General features: G+C 41.9%; 1 protein-coding gene across 1 annotated transcript; it reads right to left on the reverse strand.

The window, feature by feature from the left end:
- Window positions 1–936: 936 nt before the first annotated feature.
- PDCD2L (programmed cell death 2 like) lies at window positions 937–21736 on the reverse strand. Its single transcript, XM_002925187.4, has 7 exons — window positions 21579–21736; window positions 21299–21465; window positions 21095–21155; window positions 19545–19918; window positions 18293–18403; window positions 12870–13018; window positions 937–1113 (listed from the first exon to the last, which is right to left on the reverse strand). Exons 1-7 carry the CDS (start codon window positions 21684–21686, stop codon window positions 983–985), a joined length of 1101 nt encoding a protein of 366 aa, XP_002925233.1. The 5' UTR covers window positions 21687–21736; the 3' UTR covers window positions 937–982.
- Between the last annotated feature and the right edge of the window lie 1402 nt (window positions 21737–23138).

The raw sequence follows: 23138 nt of genomic DNA on the forward strand, positions 1-23138 counted from the left end.
GTTTTGCTGGGTTTCTCCCATCTGGATAGGAGGTATACATATACTTGTTTTTCTCCTGTTAATCTGTCCTTTCTTACAGGGGGGTCTCAGCTAAGTGCCTAGGAAGGTAAAGAGAAAATTCTTCCTCCTCCCCTACGTGCCTAAAGCCTCACTGACTAGCAACTTCAGTTTGTACACAGCCAGCCACTTTCCCTCCGGTGCCCAGGGAGGTAGGATCAGGTGTGTTCCCACCAGTCACATGCTGTGTTATTTGCCAGAGTACCAAATGGACCTGTTTATAGCCGTTTCCTCATCTATGCAGGCAAATAGCAAGTCTGTACACAGCTGGCGGGCATGTTTTCATGCTGCCGTCAAAGTGCAGCAGAATGGAAGGGGTTAACACAAAAAACTGAAAGGAGAAAGGGAAGACTGGAAAAGTGAACACCTGGAAGGAGGGACAAGGTCCAGAATAGAGAAAGGGCCCCTTTGCAGTGATACTGCAGGGGCAGAAGGTGGGACGGGGTGAAGGAGGGGATCAGGGGTAGGGGGAACACGGGGCAGGTCTAAACAGCTAGTGTCGCAGGGTCGGAGCCTCAAAAAGCTGGGGTGGGTCGAGTGGTTCAATCAGCATCCAGGGACCGCAACAGTGAGTATAGAGGCAGCAGAGGTGGTAAGAGGCTGACCGCTGCCCCTGGTTCTTCAGCAGCTCTCCCTCCTACAAAGCCCACTAGGTTGCCTGGACAGGAAACACCTGCCCTCTGGGCGGGAGAGGAGCCACATCCAGAGCTGTCACTCTGGAGACAAGCTCACTGACCCTGGGAGGGTAGACCAGCCCACCGCCAGAAGGTTCTAAATCTCACTGCAGCCCCAGCACAGGTGCAAGAAAGCAAAAAGGACAGCACTTACAACAAAGAGTTAATAATCTGTGAGTCAAAATGAAGTAAAAATACACAAATCTGGACATCAAAATTTGTTTTAATTTATATAAATAAAAGGAAATGTTCTACTTAAATAACGATTCATCGGGGTCTTCTTGTATAATACAAAGTTCTTCCATGGGAGTCTGATGATTTTGAGGCCAGCAACTCTTCTCACATGTGTAAATTAGAATTGTTCCAAATTCTACAGAAAGACCTGAAAGATACAACATATTCAGGATTCTAACAAAGAGGACGTGTTAGGAGATATACACAGTATTTGAAGTTTCCTTAGTGGATAGAGCCCAGACTCTGGAGCAAGACTTCCTGAGTTCAAATCCCAGTTTTACCACCTGAGTAAGGGACTTCACCACTCTGTAATAATGACCCTACTTATCATGATGATACAATTGTTGTGAGGAGGAGTACCCGGGTGGCTCAGTTAAACGTCTGCCTTTGGCTCAGATCATGATCCCAGGGTCCTGCAATCAAGGCCCATGTGGGGCTCCCTGCTCACTGGGGAATCTGCTTCTCCCTCTCCCTCTGCCCCTTGTCCCTACTTGGGCTTGTGCTCGCTAGCGCACTCTCTCTTTCAAATAAATAAATAAAATCTTAAAAAAAAAAAAAAAGATTGTTGTAAGGAGGAGTAAATAAACTAGCACGTGTAAGATGCTTACAACAGAGCTTGGCCTATCTTAAGTGCTCAATGTAAAACAAAGAGGTTAAGGAGAAGATAAGAGAAGGAAGGAGAACGATGATGCAATATCAGGGTAGCTGGTGTTGCTACAGAAGTGATTTTACCCGATAAGCTGAAAAAATAATTAGGAACAGCAAAACCAGTATTCAGTGTAGCTTTCATCCACACTCTTCCCCACAGTAAGTAACCACTGATGATGAAAAGCAGATTTAACACGAAAATATACTTTAAAGTCTTTATTATAACTGTCTAGGATACTGGACACTGGAAATAAGCTTTTTTATAGATTTTATTTATTTGACAGAGAGAGAGCACAAGCAGGGGGAGCGGCAGGCAGAGGGAGAAGGAGAAACAGGCTCCCCATTGAGCAGGGAGCCTGATGCGGGGCTCAATCCCAGGACCCTGGGATCAGGACCTGAGCTGAAGGCAGATGCTTGCTTAACTGACTTAGCCACCTAGATGCCCCTCACTGAAAATCATTTAAAAATATGTCATGGGGCTGGGGGGCCACCTGGGTGACTCAGATGGTTAAGCATCTGACTCTTGATACCAGTTCAGGTCTTGATTTCAGGGTCGTGAGTTCAAGCCCCTTGTTGGGATTGATGCTGGGCATTGGGCCTACCTAAAAAAAAAATTGAGGAGTGCCTGGGTGACTCAGTCAGTTAAGTGTCCAACTCTTGATTCTGGCTCAGGCCATGATCTCAGGGTCCTGAGATGGAGCCCTGCGTCAGGCCCCATGCTCAGCATGGAGGCTGCTTGAGGTTCTCTCCTCCTCCCTCTGCCCCTCCCCCTGCTCACACTCTCTCCCCCCACCAAAATAAATAAATAAATAAAATCTTTTTTTTTTTTTTTAAAGATTTTATTTATTTATGTGACGGAGAGCCAGCGAGAGAGAGAACACAGCAGGGGAGTGGAAGGGGAAGAAGCAGGCTCCCAGCAGAGGAGCCCGATGTGGGACTCCATCCTGGAACTCCGGGATCACACCCTGAGCCGAAGGCAGACGCTTAACGACTGTGCTACCCAGGCACCCCCAATAAATAAAATCTTAAAAAAAAACGCCACAGAACTTCATGGGCCTCCTGGCTGGCTCAGTCAGTGGGTAGAGCATGTGACTCTTGATTTCGGGGTCTTGAGTTCAAGTCCCAAGCTGGGTGTAGAGATTACTTACTTACTTCCTTAGTTATATACATACATACATATATACATAAATGTCACACCAAGAGAACACACTATCTCCAAAAAAGGATTCACACACACACACACACACACACACACACAAAATCCTAAGAGCTTACAGAAATTTATCAGTGGACAGAACCGTGAAGAATAACACCAAGAAAACATGGTCAGCAAGAACTCCTGCTGATACCGGAACAGGAAAACAGGAGTCAACAGGAGGAGCTGGGCAACTGGTTTGGAGCAGCAAAGGAAAACATGTTGAAAGGAAAATGCAGGCAGGGACAACGGAAAGAAAAGCACTGAAGACAGAACTAACAAGGCCAAAATAGAGCTGATTTGGGAGAAATGACCTGGTGAATCTGAGATAATTTCCAACCACAATGTGCAACATGTACTTTGCAGAGGGCATAAGAAAGCTGGAATCTGAGAACCGGTAGCCACCGGGGTAAGAAAGGAGGAGGGGCAAGAAATCAGATGGAACAAAATACCAAATAGTAGAGTACTGTACATGAGGCCTGAGCCCAGGGGCCTGGCACAGCAGAAGGGCGAGGGAGGGGTAGGAGAAAGAGGAAACTATGTGGAGGTCAAAACAGCCCCAATACACATCTAATGAAAAACATCAGAAGCCGCAAGGAACAGAAAAGACAGGTGAAACCTAATTAGAGGTAGAAAGAAAGGCTTGAGAGAATCTCAGTGAATGCAGAGGGAAAGAAGAAAGATGTGAGCACAGGAGAGGAGAGAGGTGAGCAATGCAACTGCTACTGCTTCAGGAGAAAAACTACAAATGCGACAGAAAAAAATATTCAGAAATAAAAAAAATTAAAAGAAAGAAAAACTAAATGCAGGCCCGAAAATCCACCTTGTCCCAGGATGAAAGGATTATGGAACAATGCAACAGCAAGACACGTTAGTTCAGAGACTGGACTTCACAAATAAAGAAAAATCTACAGGGGCTAGCACAAATGTTAGTTTCAAAGCCGGGGGATATCAGACCACCCTCAGACTTCATTCACTCAAAGCCTAAAGATATCAATATAAAAGATCTTAGGGATTTGGAGAAAAATGTACTTTTCCCTGAGACGGGGCCGCGGGAGAGGCCAGGAGAGCCAGAAGGGCTGTCACTCTGAGGACATGATAGCACCGGCTCCACCGCCGTTCGGAAGAAAAAGTGAGACCTCAGGATTTTATACACAGATTGTCCTTCAATACAAAGGCAGACATTCTGAAGTAAGAGTAACAGCTCTATGCCCTCCCTGAGGCTAGCACTTGATAGAATGTAGCTACCAGAGAAGAACCAAAATAAAAGATTCAGGGGGATGGAACAGCTCACTGAAAAGAATGGTGTGAGCACGCAAGCCACTGAAACACAGAACAAAAGCTTATTAGCTGTGACAATCATGGCGACAGAGTACAGACTTATAAACCTCAATGAGGTACAAATAATACTAAAATGAGTGGCTGGCTCAGCTGGGGGAGCATGTGACTCCTGATCTCGGGGTTTTAAGTTCAAGCCTCCACAATGGGTGCAGAGATTACTTGAAGAAATAAAAAAATCTTTTAAAAAAATACTAAAATATTTGGAGGTGGAACAGGGCATAAATTTCCTTATTATAGTAAAAGGCCAAATTCATTCAATCTAAAATTGAAAAATGGAATGAACATAATTCTCTGAGCTTCAGAAGCATCTTTTAGCAACTAGGTAAAAAAACCCATTGCCTACAGTCCAGCAACTGCTTCACATACACTTACTTTTCCTTATGTTGAATTTGCACACATTTATTCCAGTATTCTTTTTTTTTTTTAGATTTTTTTTTTTATTTATTTATTTGACAGAGATAGAGACAGCTAGCGAGAGAGGGAACACAAGCAGGGGGAGTGGGAGAGGAAGAAGCAGGCTCATAGTAGAGGAGCCTGATGTGGGGCTCGATCCCGTAACGTCGGGATCACGCCCTGAGCCGAAGGCAGACGCTTAACCGCTGTGCCACCCAGGCGCCCCTATTCCAGTATTCTTAATTAGTATGTACTGAATTTTCCTGTCTTTAGAAAATTTTTTTTCCTAGCCATCTATCTACCTAAACTTTCTATCTGTATTAATGTCAAGAACGATGACTAGAATGATGTTGACCAATGTTGTTAGTGATGGTGATTTCCAAGATTCACCAGACATTTACAGAAAATCTCCAACATAACATTCGGGGATCAGAAAAATTACAGGAAGGGTGCCTGTCTGGCTCAGTCTGTGGAGTACGCAACTCTTGATCTCAGAGTTGTAGGTTCAAGTCCCACGTTGGGTGTAAAGATTACTTAAAGATATCTTTTAAAAAACTGCAGAAAATAGACAACATGAGTAACAAGTGAAAACTTAAAACAGACCACTTTTTTTTTTTTTTAGTGGGTTCCACGCTGGGCTCCACGTGGGACTTGAACTCACAACCCTGAGATCAAGACCTGAGTTAAGATCAAGAGTAGGATGTTTAACTGACTGAGCCACCCAGGTGCCCCCAGACTACTTCTTAAAGATATAAAAGAACTCATCAAACAAAACAAAACAAAACGGTAATATGAAAAAGTTTCAGAGAACAAGGAAGAGCTTTTGAAAAATAAAAATAGAACAGCCAAACTAAATTCAAAAGAAGGGTTAGAAGATAGAGCTAACAAAGACATAAAGTTAAACAGAAGCACTCAGGCCCAAAAGTCATACACCGTATGATTGCATTTGTGTGAAGTTCCAGAACAGGCAAAATTCTTAAGGGCACAGGGAGAGTGATAACCCTAGAGGGGGAAGGAGGCCCAAGGGGCTTTCTGGGTCACTGCAAACACTCCCCATCTTACTCTAGGAGGTGACTACAAGAGAGTATTTATGTAAAAATTCACCAAGCTGTAGGCTTAAGATTGGGGTACTTCACTGTGAGCTTCCTTTTTAAAAAGGAAGTACATGGCAAGGATTTCCTGAATATGCAACCAAAAGCACAGGCAAAAGAAGTAAAAATAGATGAATTGGACTACATTGAAATTAAAAACTTAGGTGCACCAAAGGACACAATTAACAATGAAAAGGCAACCTACAAAATGGAGGAAAAGATTTGCAAAAATCACACCTGATAAGGGGTTCATATCTAGAATATAAAAAGAACTCTTACAACACAACAACAAAAAGTCAAATAACCTGACTACAAAACAAACAGTAAGACGTGAGTAGACATTTCTCCTAAAATGATATGTAAATGGCTAACAATTCATTCATATGAAAAGATGCTCGATGTCATTAATCATTAGGGAAATACAAATTGTAACCACAATAGATACCACAGCACATCCATTAGGATGGTTACTGTAAAAAAAATTAAAAAATAAAAAACAAAACCAGAAAACAAGTGTTGGTGAGGATGTGGAGAAACTGAAATTCTTGTGCACTGTTCATTGGGAATATAAAATGGTGCAGCCACTATGGAAAATGTTATGGTGGTTCCTCAAAGAATTAAAAATGGAATTACCATATGATCTAGCAATTCCGCTTCTGGTGTATATATATCCAAAAGAACTGAAAGCAGGATCTTGAAGAGAGATTTGTACACCCACGATCATAGCAACAATATTCACAATAGCCAAGAAGCAGAAGCAACCCGAGTGCTCAACAAATGAACAGATGAACAAAATGTGGCAGATCCACACGACAGAGTATTATTCAGCTTCAAAAAGGAAGGAAATTCTGACACATGGTACGACATGGCTGAACTTCAAAGACCTTATGCTAAGTGAAATAAGGCAGTCTCAAAGGACAAATACTATGAGTCCACTTATACGAGGTATCTAAAGTGTCAAATTCACAGAAACAGGAAGTAGAACGGTGGTCGTCAGGGGCTGAGGAGAGAGGGAAATGGGGAGCTGTTAGCGGTGAAAGCATTGTAGTTTTTCGAGAGGAAAAAGTTCTAGAGAATGGCTGCACAACAATGTGAATAAGCTTAACATTACTAAATTGCACTTAGAAATGGTTAAGATGTTAAATTTTATGTTATATATTTTTTACCACAACTAAAAAGAAGAATAAAGTACAAAGTTGAAGAAAACTCCTGGAAAGTGAAACAAAAATCAGAACAAAAGAGAAGAGAATCAAAACAGAAGTTCCCATAAAGGCACAACAAGAAAAATGGAAGAAAATCATCAAAGAAGCTGAAGGACGTGAGTTTCTGAACTGAAAACACCTACCATGTACTCCGTACAATATACACAATTTCAGAATAACAAGGATAAAGTGAAGATTCTAAAAGTGACATGGAAGCAAGAGAGTTCCCATTCAAAGGACTTACAGTCAGAATGGGACTGCTTTCTATAGCAACACAGGATGCTAAAAGAATGAGGTAATATTGGGGCATCTGGCTGGCTTAGTAGGTAGAGCATGTGACTTTTTGATCCTGGGGTTGTAAATTCGAGCCCTATGCTGGGTGTAGAGAGTACTTAAAAATAAAAAAAAGGGGGCGCCTGGGTGGCTCAGTCGGTTGAGCATCAGGTCATGATCCTGGAGTCACGGGATTGAGCCCAGCTCACCGGGGAATCTGCTTCTCCCTCTCCCTCTGCCCCTCCCTTCCGCTTGTACGTTCTCTCTCTCTCTCAAATAAATAAATAAAATCTTGAAAAAAAAAAAAAAAGAATTATCACTTCCAGGGGCACCTGGCTGGCTCAGTCAGTGGAGCATGCACCTCTTGATCTGGGGGTCATGAGTTCAAGCCCCATGTTGGAAGTAGAAATGACTTAAATAAACAAATATTTTAAAAATAAAAAATGAGGGGTGCCTGGGTGGCACAGCGGTTAAACGTCTGCCTTCGGCTCAGGGTGTGATCCTAGCATTATGGGATCGAGCCCCACATCAGGCTCTTCTGCACTGAGCCTGCTTCTTCCTCTCCCACTCCCCTACTTGTGTTCCCTCTCTCGCTGGCTGTCTCTATCTCTGTCAAATAAATAAATAAATAAATCTTTAAAAAAAAAAAAAAGATAAAAAATATTTTTAAAAGACATCAACACAGGAGCGCCTGGCTGGCTCAGCTGGTGGAGTGTGTGACTCTTAATCTTGGGGTTGTGGGTCTGAGCCCCACGCTGGGTGTAGAGATTACTTAAAAATAAAAAAAAATTTAAAAAGATTATCAAAAGCAAAAGAAAAAAGTTAACAAAACGAAAAGACAACCCTACAGAATAGGAAAAAATACATGCAAATCATATATCTGTTAAGGGGTTAATATCCAAAATATATGGAGAACTCATACAATTTACCAGCAAAATAATACAAACAATCCAATTTAAAAATGGACAAAGGACATGAATAGATATTTTTCCAAAGACGGTATGTAAACGGCCAACAGATGCACAAAAAGGTACTCAACATCACTAATCACTAGGTAAGTGAAAAATCAAAACCACAATGAGATATCACCTCATGCCTGTTAGAATGGCCATCAACAAAAAGTCAAAAAATAACAAGTGCTGGCAAGAACGTGGAGAAAAGGGAAACCTTGCATCCTGTTATGGGAATGTAAATTGGTATTGCCACGGTGGGAAAATAGTATGGAAGTTCCTTAAAAAACGAAAAATGGAAATACCACATAATCCAGCAATTCTATTACTGGGTATATAGGAAATGAAATCATTATGTCAAGGAGATATCTGCACCATGTTCATTGCAGCATTATTTACAATAGCCAAAACATGGAGCGCCTGGGTGGCTCAGTTGGTTGAGAGTCCGACTCTTGATTTTGGCTCAGGTCATGATCTCTCAGGTTGTGGGATCAAGCCCTGAGTTGAGCTCCGCTCTCAGCATGTGGCGCCTGCTTCTCCCTGGCTCTCGGCTCCTCCCTCTGCTCACGTTCTCTCTCTCTCTCTCAAATAAATAGCCAAAACATGGCTATTGACAGTGTCCAGTGACAGATGAATGGATAAAGGTGTGATACACACACACACACACACACACACACACTGGAATACTATTTAGCCACATAAAGAAGAGAATCTTCCCATTTGCAACAACATGGATGGATCTTGAGAAAATTGTCCTACGTAAAATAAGTCAAAAAGAGGAAGACAATACTGTATGATCACACTTGTAATTAAAGAAAAAAAAAAGGACCCAAAACTCATAGAAAAAAAGATCAGATTTGGGGTTACAGAGGTAGGGGGTAGAAAGAAACAGAACTGGATGAAGGTGGTCAAAAGGTACAAATTTCCAGTTATAAGATAAATAAGCATCAGAGATGTAGATTTGGAAAGTTTTTAAGAGGACAGATCCTAAGAGTTCTCACCATAAGGAAAAAAACAATTTTTTTTCTTTCATATCTGTATGATTGGTATTCATTACACTTATTGTGGTAATCATTTCAGAATATATGTAAGTCAAATTAGTATGATGTACAAACAGTGCCTAAGAGTTCAATATTTTGAATTTGCACCAAACAGGGAAGAAATAAAGCAAATACCTCAGTAAGAAAAATGAAAAGACCTCAAAAAATAAGGGCTCAAAGGATTGGCCTTTATAATACACTCACTGAAATCCTGGTTAAAAATATGTATAACAGGGGCGCCTGGGTGGCTCAGTCGGTTACACATCTGCCTTCGGCTCAGGTCATGATTTCAGGGTCCTGGGATCAATCCCTGCATTGGGCTCCCTGCTCAGCAGGGTGCCTTCTTCTCCCTCTTCCCCTCCTCCCCGCTTGTGCTATCTGTCAAATAAATAAATAAAATCTTAAAAAAAAAATACGTGTAACAGAAAAATTTTCAACTATATACTATTAATACACAAAAGGGCAAAATAAAACTAACATCTTTTTCTAAAGAACGAATGAACCCTCTTTTAAGATGGCTTAATTATCTCCACTAAACGTAATTGTTGTAATTATTGCTTTGCTATTATATTTGCTTTTCCTGGTGTCTTTGTAAGGATCCCAAAGGTATTACGAGTTTATGTAGCTGCTCACATGGTGTTTTTCTTAATTGAAATATAATTCACACGCCATAAAATTCACCATTTTAATTTTTATTTATTTTTTTTTAAGATTTTATTTATTTATTTATTCGACGGAGATAGAGACAGCCAGCGAGAGAGGGAACACAAGCAGGGGGGGTGGGAGAGGAAGAAGCAGGTTCATAGCAGAGGAGCCTGATGTGGGGCTCGATCCCATAACGCCGGGATCATGCCCTGAGTCTAAGGCAGACACTTAACCGCTGTGCCACCCAGGCGCCCCTATTTATTTATTTTTAAAGTAGGCTCCATACCCAGTGTGGAGCCAACATGGGGCCTGAACTCACAACCCCAAAATCAAGACCTGAGCTGAGATCAAAAGCAGAGTGCCTATATACTATTGAAAAAGGTTGGTATTATTCAACTAGATTGTTATAATTTTAAGATGTTAATTGTAGGGGCGCCTGGGTGGCACAGCGGTTAAGCGTCTGCCTTCGGCTCAGGGCGTGATCCCGGCGTTCTGGGATCGCCCCACATCAGGCTCCTCTGCTATGAGCCTGCTTCTTCCTCTCCCACTCCCCCTGCCTGTGTTCCCTCTCTCCGCTGGCTGTCTCTATCTCTGTCAAATAAATAAATAAAATCTTTAAAAAAAAAAAAAAAAAAGATGTTAATTGTAATCCCCAAAGTAACTACTAAACAAGTAACTCAAAAAAATGAAAGCGAATCTAAATGAATGTTGTATTACTGAAAAAAAAAATCACCTAAATACAAAGGAAGAAAGAAGGAAAACAGTCATGGAAGAATTAAGAAACAAAAATACTGTAAGACATACAGAAAATAAATAGCTAAATGGCAGAAGTAAATCCTTTTTTATCACTAATGACATTAAATGGAAATGGATTAAGCTCCATTAAAAAAAGGAACTGGCAGATTGGATATAACAAAAACAAAACAAGATCCATCTATACACTATAAGAGACTCTCTAGATACAGGGACACAAAGAGAATGAAAGCTAAAGTACAGAAAAATATATTCTAAGCAAACAGTAACTAAAACAGAGAAGGGGTGGGTGTATTATCATTAGATAAAATACACTTCAAATCAAAAAATGGTTACGAGAGACAAAGAGGGACGTTATATGTTGATAAAAGTTTCAACAAGGTAAGAAGATGTAACAATTATAAACATATACACTTTCATATGCAGAGGCCCAAAATGTATGAAGCAAAAACCGACAGAACTGAAGGGAGAAACAGACAGTACTACAATAATAGTTGACTTCAAAACCCCACTTATAGTCATGGATAAAACAACCAAACATAAGATCAATAAGGAAACAAAGGATCTGACGAGGCTATATATCAATTAGCACTAACGGGCCCATACACACAAACAAGTAAATAAATAAATAAATAACAGGCCCGCACAGAACACTTAACTACAGCAGTAAACACACTCTTTTCAAATGAACATAGACTATTCTCTAGGATATACCATATGTTAGGCCACAAAGTAAGTCTCAATAAATTAGAAAGATTGAAGTCATACAAAGTTATCTTTTCCAATCACAATGATATGAAACTAGAAATAAGTAACAAGGAAAACTGGAAAATTCACAAATATGTGGAAATTAAACACTTTTAAATAACCAATAGGTCAAAGAAGAAATCATTAAGGGCAGTTAGACAATATATGAGACAAATGAAAACAAAAACACAAAATAGCAAATCTTACCAGATGTAGTAAAAGCAGTGCTAAGTGGAAAATTTAGAACTGCAAACATGTACATTAAGAACAAAGAGGGGCACCTGGGTAGCTCGGCTGGTTAAGCTGCCCACTCTTTTTTTTTTTTTTTTTTTTAAGATTTATTTATTTATTTGACAGAGATAGAGACAGCCAGCGAGAGAGGGAACACAAGCAGGGGGAGTGGGAGAGGAAGAAGCAGGCTCATAGCAGAGGAGCCTGATGTGGGGCTTGATCCCACAACGCCGGGATCACGCCCTGAGCCGAAGGCAGACGCTCAACCGCTGTGCCACCCAGGCGCCCCATGCAAAAGTTATTTTTAAAAAAATTTTAAGAGATTTTATTTATTTGAGAGAGAGAGCATGCGAGCATGAGCAGGGGGAACAGCAGAGGGACAAGCAGTCTCCCCACTGAGTGCAGAGCCCAACTCAAGGCTCAATCCCAGGACCCTGATATCATGCCCAGAGCAAGTCAGACGCTTAACGAAGTGAGCCAGCCAGACACCCCATAAAAGATATTTTTAAAATTTTTAAGTAAGCTCTGTGCCCAACATGGGGCTTAAACTCACAACTCCAAGATCAAGAGTCACTTGCTTTTCCAACTGAGCCAGCCAGGTGTCCCAAGTTATTTTTTTAAAACATTATTTATATTTTTTATTTTTTAAAGTTAAAAAAAATTTTTTTTTTTTAGTATCTCTACACCCAACGTGGGTCTCAAACTCATGACCTTAAAATTGAGTCACATGCTCTTCCAACTGAGCCAGCCAGGTGCCCCTGTGATAGTTATTCCGCCTCCCCCTGCTCCCAGTATTTTCTTTAAATAATAATAAATTTTGGGGGCATCTGGGTGGCTCAGTCGTTGGGCATCTGCCTTCGGCTCAGGCCACGATCCCAGAGCCCTGGGATCAAGCCCCGTGTTGGGCTCTTCTACTGGGAGCCTGCTTCCTCCTCTCCCACTCCCCCTTGCTTGTGTTCCCTCTCTCGCTATCTGTCTCTTTCTCTGTCAAATAAATAAACAGAATCTTTAAAAAATAAATAAATAAATAATAAATTTTGACTGTAATACAATGTTATTTAAGTTTTTGGGTTGTTTTGTTTTGTTTTGTTTTTTAAGTAAACTCTACCCTCAATGTGGGCCTTGAACTCACAACCCTGAGATCAAGAGTCACATGCTCCACCAACCTAGCCAGCCAGGGGTTCCTGATATGAAATCTGAAGGATAGAAAATAGCTCGGCCTTAAACCAACCAAATGGTATCAGTGTTGAGTGTTGGATTATAAATTTCCCAAATTTTTGTAACATGCTTATATTTTATAAGTAAACAAAAATGAAATGATAGCCTTTCCTTTTAAAATAATTCCATATTAGTGCAATAAATCCACAAACTCAAATTAATAAAAGGGCTTATTACCTAAATTAGTGCTTCTGAGCATGCTGACCAGTGCTGGCATAAGCTGAAACTCAAATGTCCTTTGGACTCCACAGTGGCTGCAGGCTGGAAGCTCCGTGACTTCTGATGTAGGACCGGTCAAAAAAAGTGGTTCTCCACTCCAGGAATACCTAGAGCAAGGAAATAAAGAATCCTGAAGGACCATACACAAGTCACATTCCAACATCAGAGACAATGCTTTGCAAACTTGGCTTCCTTCTTGAAAAGTACCAGGAGCAAAACCAGAGAGCAAAGAAAATCCAAAGGCCCAAACCTACTAGCAAGCCTGTGGAACTCAGCGAGATACCTGACGTCGTGTCAAGGCACTAAAGCCAATGTTGAACTGAATCTAACTACGACTACAACCAAGTTCAAACTGAGCTCAACCACAGAGTAAGCAGACTTGGACCTCCACACTACTACCTTACGGAAGAAGGGACACGCCCTTCTAAGGAATAAATATTTATTTCAGTATCTACCATTCTTCAACATACGATCTCTGGTAAATAATAAAAAGAAATTAGATATACAAAACAGCAGAAAATTAATTTATTTATTGGAGAGAGAATGTGTGCATAAGCTGGAGGGATGGTGGGCAGAGGAAGAGGGAGAGAGAGAACCAGAAGCCTAAGCAGGCTCCACACTCAGCACAGAGCCCAGTGCAGGGCTCGGTCTCATGACCGGAGCCAAAATCAAGAGACTCACACTTAACTGAGCCACCCAGGTGCCCCAAGAGCAGCAGAAAAATTTAACCCACAAAGAAAGTTAATACAAGAATACCCACAGGGGCGCCTGGGTGGCTTAGTGGGTTAAGCATCTGCTTCAGCTCAGGTTATGATCTCAGGGTCCTGGTATCGAGCCCCTCCTTGGTCTCCCTACTCAGCAGGGAGTCTGCATTCCCCTCTGCCTGCCGCTCCCCCTGCTTGTACACATACTCTCTCGCCAAGAAAGAAAATCTTAAAAAAAAAAAAAAAAAAAAAAACCCCCAAACAAGCCAAAGGGGGCTTACAAAAAAAGACTTTAAAAANAAAATAAGATTTTAAACAAACAATAAAATATCAATAATAAACATATAAAAGAATCTAGCAGAAAAGGTAGACATGCATAAACAGATGAAGTTAGCACAGAAATGGAAACTAAAAGACATTGAAAGAGGAATGCTAGCAATGAAAAATGCTGTAGCAGAATAAAGAACTTCATTCAGGGGCACTGGGTGGCTCAGTTGGTTAAGCATCTGCCTTCGGGGGCGCCTGGGTGGCACAGCGGTTAAGCGTCTGCCTTCAGCTCAGGGCGTGATCCCAGCGTTATGGGATCGAGCCCCACATCAGGCTCCTCGGCTATGAGCCTGCTTCTTCCTCTCCCACTCCCCCTGCTTGTGTTCCCTCTCTCACTGGCTGTCTCTATCTCTGTCAAATAAATAAAATATTAAANTTTGGGGCGCCTGGGTGGCTCAGTCATTAAGTGTCTGCCTTCAGCTCAGGGCATGATCCCAGAGTCCTGGGATCGAGCCCCTCATTGGGCTCCTCCGCTGGGAGCCTGCTTCTTCCTCTCCCACTCCCCCTGCTTGTGTTCCCTCTCTCGGTGGCTGTCTCTCTCTCTGTCAAATAAATAAATAAAATCTTTAAAAAAAGAAACAGGGTCTTTAAAAACCATGGGACAATTTCAAATTGTCTAAACATACAGAAACTGGAGTACTAGAAAAAGGCATGAGAACAGAAGAAATATTTGAAGAGATAATGGCCAAAATTTTCCAAAATTCATGAACAGACATCAATGCAAAAATCCAAGAAGCTCAGCAAATCCCAAGCAGGATATATTAAAACATACAGTCACTAAAGTACATAATAGTTTAATTACATAAATATAACAAACAGAAGAAAAACAGTAAGACTTACAGCTAATTTCTAACAAACACTAAAGGCAACAAGTCAATGGAACAAAATCTTTCTAGTGTTGAATGGAAGACAAGTAAAAAATAAACTGTATATCCAATAAAATGTCTATTTAAAGAAATACAAATACATTCGTAGACAAAACCTGTGTGGCTATCTCCAACAAACCCACATTTTATTTTTATTTTACTTAGTTACTTATTTATTTTTAAGTAGACTCCACGCCCAATGCGGGGGTTGAACTCCCAACCCTTAGATCAAGACCTGAGATCAACAGCTGGATGCTCAACTGACTGAACCACCCATGTGCCCCTAAACCTGCATTGTAAAAAAAAAATCAGAAGTCCTTCAGACTTAAAGGAAATACCAGATGGAAGCTCAGCATGAAGGAAGGTAGAGCACCGAAAGGGTAAATAGGTGGATAAATATAAAAGACCTTCTTTATTTTTTTTAAGATTTTATTTATTTATTTGTCAGAGAGAGAGAGACGGAGAGAGCACAAGCAGGGGGACAGGCAGGCAGAGGGAGAAGCAGGCTCCCCACTGAGCAAGGAACCCGATGCAGGACTCAATCCCAGGACCCCAGAATCATGATCTGAGCCAAAGGCAGCTGCTTAATCAACTGAGCCACCTAGGGGTCCCATGTAAAAGACCTTCTGATCATTATTATTATTGTTTTTTTAAAAGATTTTATTTTTTGTTTTAAGTAATCTCTACACCCATGTAGGGCCTGAACTCACAACCCTGAGATCAAGAACCGCACACCCTACCAAATGAGCCAGCCAGGCGCCCCCAATATTATTTTTAATTTTATTGTATATATATATTATCCTTAAAAACTATTGATTATTTCAAGCAAAAATAATAACGCATTATTGGATACAGAGAAGTGAACAGGTGAAAACAAGATCACAAAGGGCAGGGGAAAGGTAAACAGAATTCTGTGCTATGGTTCTTAGTTCATAAAGCAGCAAACTACTGTGTGAAGGCAGACTAGTCAGTCACAGACGCACACTACCATCACTAAAGCAAACACTTTTTATGGCAACAGAAAAGACAAAATCATAAACTAAAAATATTCAATTCACTGGAAAGAAGGTTAAACAAAAGGGAAAAGAGGGACAAAAAACTAAAAAGGAAAAAAGCCAATACCAGAATGACAAAAGTAACCCACCACCACCAATAATTACATTAAATGGACTCAAGAACCTATGTAAAAAGCAAATAATCTGGATAAAATAAAGGCAAGACACATACATATATATAAGCTGTTTAAAAAGTATACTTCAGGTCTCACCTCACACTTGTCAGAACGGCAATTATCAAAAAGACAAGAAATAACAAGCGTTGGTGAGGATGTGGAGAAAAGGGAACCCATGGGTACTGTTCGTGGGAGTGTAAATTGGTGCAGCCACTGTGGAAAACAGTATGGAGGTTCCGTGAAAAATTAGAAAGAGCACGACCATATGATCCATTTCTGGGTATTTATTCAAAGCAGACAAAAACACTAACTCAAAAAAGATACCTACCCTCCTGTTCACTGCAGCAGTATTTAAATGGCCAAGACACGTAAGTAACCCATGTCCCTTGACAGATAAATGGATAAAGAAACTGTGGTGTGTGTGTGTTGTATGTATATATAGATGTACGCACAGATATATACATACAACACACAACAGAATACTCAGCCATAAAGAAGGAAATCTTGACGGTTGCCAACAGCATGGATGGGCCTCAAGGGCATAATGCTAAGTGAAATAAGTCAGACAGAGAAAGAAATCACTTACATGCAGGACCTAAAGAAACCAAAAAAAAACCCCAAACTCATAGAAAAGAAATTGGTGGTTTCCAGAGGTGAGGGATCAGGGGTAGGAGAAATAAGTAAACTTTTTTTTTTTTTTTACTTTTTTAGTTTAAATAAACTAAAAAAAAATCACTCTATATTTAAAGGAAGAGGCTGAAAGTAAAGAGTGTAAAAAATATCAACCATACAAAGATTAAACAAAAGAAAGTCAGTGTGGCTATACTGACATGAGATCAAATACCATCCAAAGAAGGAATATCATCAGAAATGAATAGGAACATTTATTTATAATTATAACAGGATCGATTCATGAGATAAATATAACAATCCTCCAAGTGCATACATCTTAAAACAGTACCAAAATGCAAGAGACAAACTTTGACAGAATTAAAAGGAGAAGACATATCCATAATCATAGCAGGCTTTGACACTTTTCTCTCTGTAACTGATAAGCAAGACAAAAGTGATCTGTAACAGAAACTGGTGTTGCAACAATTGGATATTCATACAAAAAAGAACCTTGAACCTCATACATTATATATAAAAATTAACTCAAAACGGATCACAGACCTAAATGTAAGAACTAAAACCAAAAACTCCTACAAGAAAACACAGGAAATCAAACACAACAAATTGTTACCTTTGGTTAGACAGAAATTTCTGAGGAAATAAAAAGTTGAGGGCACCTGGGTGGCTCAGTCATTAAGTGTCTGCCTTCGGCTCAGGTCATGATCCCTCTGTCCTGGGATGGAGCCCCACATCTGGCTCCCTGCTCAGCGGGGAGTCTGCTTCTCCCTCTGCCCCTCCCCCGCCCGCTGCTCAGACTCACGTGGACGCGCATGCTCCCCCCCCCAAATAAATAAATAAAATCTTAAAAAAAAAAAAGTCAAAGTTCTCAATGTACTGAAAAGATACTGTAGAGATTACTTTAAAAAAAATCATATTGGGGCACTTGGTTGGCTCAGTTGGTTGCTCATCTGCCTTCAGCTTAGGTCATGATCTCAGAGTCCTGGGGTTGAGCCCTGCATTGGGCTCCCTACTCAGCGGGGGGCCTGTTTCTCCCTTTCCCTCTGTCGCTCCCCCTGCTTGTGCTCTCTCCCCCTCTCTCTGCCAAATAAATAAATAAAATCTTTAAAAAAAAAATCACACTACATGATCCAAATTATGGGGTCTTTTTCATTTTTTAAGTAATCTCTATACTCAACATGGGGCTCAAACTCACAATCCCGAGATCAAGCATTGCATGCCCTACTGACTGAGGAGCCAGGTGCCCCCCAAATTTTGTTTTTTAAAAACACACAACTCCCGAGGCGCCTGGGCTGCACAGCTGGTTAAGTGCCCAACTCTTGGTTTCGGGTCAGGTCGTGATCATAGAGTCATGAGATTAACACTGCATCGGGCTCAGTGTTTAGCATGGAGTCTACTTGAGATTCTCTCTCCCCCTCCCTCTGGCCCTCCTGCTCATGTTCTCTTCCTCTCTCTCTAAAATAAATAAATAAATCTTTAAAAAACAAACAAAAAACCCCACACAAGTGGAGTGCATACGTCCATATGCATAAAAAATAAGTGAACAGAATACGCTAAAATCTTAGCCTCTCGGTTTGTAGAATATTAGATTTTGGTTTTCTTATTGTATTTCCCAGTATTTTCCAAATTAACATGTATTGCTTTTACAATCAAGAAAAACAATAAAAGAAAATGTGCCTTTACCTCAAAATCTGCTCCTGACAAGCAGCAATTCTCTTCATGAATTTGTAAAATATCTTATCTCCACTTTTAATTATGGTCTTCTCATATTTTTCATCACCATCACTAGAAAGACTAAAAGAAGAAAAGCAGAAAACACCTTTTTGTGTCTATATCCAGAGAACTACAATTTTTAAAAGAGCAAACAAGATAATGCACATAATTTAAAAAATCATAAATTTAAGCGGTGCCTGGGTGGTGCAGTCAGTTAAGTGTCACACTCTTGGTTTTGGCTCAGTTCGTGGTCTCAGGGTTGTGGGATCGAGCCCCACGTCAGCTCCGAGCTCAGTGCGGAGTCTGCTTGGGATTCTCTCTCTCCCTCTGCCCCTTCCCGTCTCACCTCGCTCACTCTAAACTAAAGAAATCTTTTTAAAAAGTCATAAATTTAATACCTTGTAATATCTAACAGTAATCCCCTACCCACCTTTCTCCCAAGCCCTGCTCCCTAGCCATTTTCAACTCTGGGATAATTATTTGCAATTTTAAAAGTCCTTATGCCCATTGACTATCTCCATTTCTTTCCCCATTATGGATTATTTTTAAACACCAACCGGTCTGCAAGCACTCCAACATTATTCTGAAAAGCTTACAAAGGAAACAGCTCTGGTAAAGAACCAGGTCATCTCTCCAAATATCCTATTATAATTCTATTATAATAACAAAAATGATCATTCTTATTTCTTTATAGGGCTTTGGTTTATAAAGCCTTTCAGGACCTATTCTCTCACCTGACTCCTAAAACCATATGATGAGAGAGACAACAGAGATATCAACACGACTCCCATTTCACTGGTGAGAGCTGAGGCTCTGGGCGGGTGTCTGACTCCTAGGCCAGTTCTTGAGCCACAGTCTACAGTCAAAAAGCAAATGGCATTTTTCTAACTTACCTGTCTGAGCCAATCATTTAAAAACAGAAAATAAGGTTAAAGAGATAGTAAACACATGTTCTTCTGTAACAGTTGTCACCCCTAACTCCTTTGCTCAGCTTCTTGAGGGTACTTAGAAACAGAGCAGTGTTTTCAAGCTAACTCAAGGGTGGCTGGTAAGATCGCCTTGTCTCTATCTCCTTTCTCATCCAAGAGAAAGCAGAAAGGTCCTACACATACAAGTTCTGCCTGAAAAAGTCTCCCCAAGTACTAGAATCAAACCAAAGGGTACCTACTGTGGCAGCTTCCTGATCAAGTCCCCTCTCAGGCTCAGCAGCACACATTCTCACCTTTGGGAAAGTAACTGTTCCATATCCACTCCTTCTTTCTGTTGATATTCCCTCAGAAGGCTATGAGCATGATCTAGACTGACAAAATCCCTGTAATCCTCCTCATCGACAACACCGATGTAGTAGGGCAGGAACTGTGGCACCACAGAAGGCAAGCCCATCTCTTCCCCAGGAGAAACAGGAGGAGCAGCGCCCAGAACGGTATCCCGCAGGTGGAGATCTTGGAGCTGGGCAGTACAGTCTATGTCTTTGGCACTGTTGGAATCATTTCCAAAATCCAAGGTAAGCTGTGGTGGTGGCACCTCCTCACTGTCACTTCCCCAGTCATCTGCACCTTCGCACCAATCCTCAGCTGCAAGGCCATTTTCCTGTTTCTGGAAGAATATCCAGTGAACGAAGCCCAAGAACACTTGGATGATCTCACTTCTTCCCTTGGCTTGAGCTACCCATTCTTTCACCCTCCCGAGGGAGCCTTCACACAGGACCTTCCCCTCTCGCACACTCTGATTCAACCTCCGGGACCCCATACACTCAAAAGCATGTTGGAGGTAACAAAAATTCTCTTCTTTTTCCAGAGGCAGTGTAGCAAATGTAGTACAGTGGTTTCCTCAACCATCTATTCCAAACTCTCCCAGTTGTGCTGAAGGAGAGAACTACATTTCCCAGACTCCTTAGCACCTAGGGTTTCAGATATGATCAAGTGCCGGCTAATCAGGTCCATTAGGGAGACACAAACTTGAAACAGAATGAGGTGGAAAGAGAGGCCATGAAGCAAAATTCTGCAGATGGATATAAAGCAAGGACCTGGAGCCAAAAGATCTCACAAGGGCAGCTTCCAGTTCACCAGACCACATCTCAGCTTTCTGATTGCAGGTGTGGTAGGTGGTATAACAGCTCCTGACAGGCCACTTCGGAGGTGTGGTTCTGGAGGTCATTCATGGAGTGGCCCCCTCCAACCTATCCAGTGTCAGTAAAAACCTAATTCTAAGTCTGTCTTGGTTTTAAAAAGTCAGTGTTTTTCTATTATCTGCAACCCAACCCTGACAAATATAGGTAGACACCACGGTCTTCATCTTTTCATTCCTGGTACTGCTGGTACTGTGCCTGGAACACGTTTAGAACTCAGTGTATACATAAGCCGACATTCACAGGCAGAATGAGACTGAATTTTGTTCTGCAGCTACCAACTTGCCCAACTTTTTGATTCAATAAATTCAGACTTTCTTCTTGTTTGTTATATACACGTACACATATCACAGGAACTGTTTACTATAAACACATATATGTATTACACACAACCACATATATGCATACATCCATACTTTTTCCCCAAACAGAAACATCAGCGAGTTATGTGCCTCGAGGCCTTCAGTGTATATTAAAAGAAAAAAACAAAATCTTAAAGAGATCGTACTTCACAGTTCAAAAAAGTGCAAAAACCATTCCAACGTACTTCAAAAGTGCACGGCTGAAAGTTTATCTTAAACGATATTCGGGGAAATACCCTCAAACTACAGCAAGTCATAATATGCTGATCACAACCGGTTTACCTGAGCGTCCTGCGCCTCACTCTCTCGGATCTGCAGGCACTGGGAACGGAACACTTTCCAGCTTCAGGGTAAAAAATAAATGGCAATGAGGCTGCAATGCTGACCACCAGCCAGGTGACGGGCCCTACCCGGAGTGGGCGGTGCCCCCCAGCTCCCGCCCACTCGGCATAAAACCCCGAGGCAGCTCGGCACCTCCCCGCCTACCTGCGCGTCCCGCCGCTGCCGCACCCGGGGAGGGAGCAAGCGAACACGTGCAGGAGCCGGTGAAACGGAGAGCCTTCCAGAGGGCAGTACACCTGAACGACCAGGGCAAGAGGCTGCCCGCAACGTTCACACACTGGCCTCGGCGCTGCTACCGCCGGCAGGGCGTCCTGAGGGCAGGGGAAGAGCGAAGACTCTGGCCCTGCTCAGGGACCTCTCCCACTCCCTCACCCCCTAGCCCTCATCAGCACCCGCCGACCCCAGCTCCGGCGCTCCACCTCACCGGAAGGCCGCCCAGCTTGCTAGCAGTCCAGGCGCCCGGCCCCGTGGGGCGGCCGTGCACCGCAGTGTCTCGAAGCCCGAGCAGCACCGGCTTCCGAAAAGCCGCCATGACGACGAGGCACCCACGTGGGAAGGCGAACTACGGCAGCCGAGACAGTGGGCCTCTCCGCGCACGCGCACCGGCTACACCTGCGAGACGGCCCCGCCCCCTTATGATCCTTAGGAGGATTGGGTGCCCTGAGCTGCGTAGGCTACCGCCGGTGTTGTGAGCTCAAAATCCGGGAGCCCCAGACATTATGTGCGTCCGAATGCGCTGAGGTAGGAAATACGCACCATCTGATATGAAGTAGTCTTGCCAAAAGATTTTACCTGAAGTGGAATAATAGTATCGTTAAGACAAAAAAAAGTAATTTTTACAGGTACACGTCAAAATTTTTACAGAGGAAATTATGGAGCGGGCCATGAGTTGACAACTGTTGAAATTTGGCGTCAGACACATAGAGATGTTACACAACTTGACTTTTTTATGTTTGGAATTTTCCGTAAGGGAAATTTTTTTTAATGCTGTGGCACAACATAGGTGAATTTTGAAAACATCACGCTAAGTGAAAGAAGCCAGACACAGAAGGCCAAGTTCTGGAAAAGGTGAACTTCAAAGAAAGAAATCAGATCAATTGTTGCCAGGGTTTGGGTTCAGGCGGTAGGGATTGACCACAAAGGGATGCCAGGAATCTACCTTTTCAGGTGATGAAAATGCTATAGATCTCAACTGTGGTGGTTATGTGACTTATACATTTGTCAAAACTCAAAACCGCACCCCAAAAGAAGGTGCATTTTTCTGTATGTAAATTATACCTCAATAAACCGGATTAAAAAAAAAAACATGTTGCAAAAGCACTATGCAGTCTTCATACTATAGTGTGCAGAGGAAATGTTTATTTTCAAGGACTGACACCTTCAAGCAGGGTATAAATGTCTCATGTTTGGCTCCAGCCCCAGCACAGACCTGGAGAGGAAACCAGTCAGCTACTGGTTTATCACTGCCAACCTGCTTTAAAAGCTTTAGAAGACACTCTAAAGTCTGACCTTGGTGTTCATTTCCGGTCTAGCTAAAGAGGCTGTATGACTTGGCAGATACTTGTTATCTCAAGTGAGTTTCCCAGGATATATATTTTGCTTACGGCAAAAAGAAACAAACTTCAAAATTGGTATTCTTGCTACCACAGGAAGACATCTTCCAGCAGTTACTGAACTTTCTCCATCATCAGTCACCTGTTTACATAACACTGCTGACTACAAACCCTCGATCAAAGTGTGATCATAGCATGAATCCTTATTACTTAAGATGAATTTTTGGGCACCTGGGTGACTCAGTTGGTTAAGTGTCTGCCCTTGGCTCAGGTCATGATCCCAGGGTCCTGGGATCAAGCCCCACATTGGGCTCCCTCCTCAGCGGGGAGTGTGCTTCTCCCTCTCCCACTCCCCCTGCTTATCCTGTCAAATGGATAAATAAAATCTTTAAAAAAAGATGAATTTTCAAGATGTTAATTGCTGCCCCATT

The sequence above is a fragment of the Ailuropoda melanoleuca genome, chromosome 12 (assembly GCF_002007445.2).
Source record: "Ailuropoda melanoleuca isolate Jingjing chromosome 12, ASM200744v2, whole genome shotgun sequence".
NCBI classification, from domain to species: Eukaryota; Metazoa; Chordata; class Mammalia; order Carnivora; family Ursidae; genus Ailuropoda; species Ailuropoda melanoleuca.

Coding starts and splice junctions, on each gene's coding strand:
- PDCD2L (XM_002925187.4), bottom strand. CDS start 21,686: ATGGCGGCTTTTCGGAAGCCGGTGCTGCTCGGGCTTCGAGACACTGCG. Junction 19,919..21,094: donor GTGAGGCGCAGGACGCTCAG/GTAAACCGGTTG, acceptor ATATTCTTCCAG/AAACAGGAAAATGGCCTTGC. Junction 18,404..19,544: donor GAACAGTTACTTTCCCAAAG/GTGAGAATGTGT, acceptor TTCTTCTTTTAG/TCTTTCTAGTGATGGTGATG.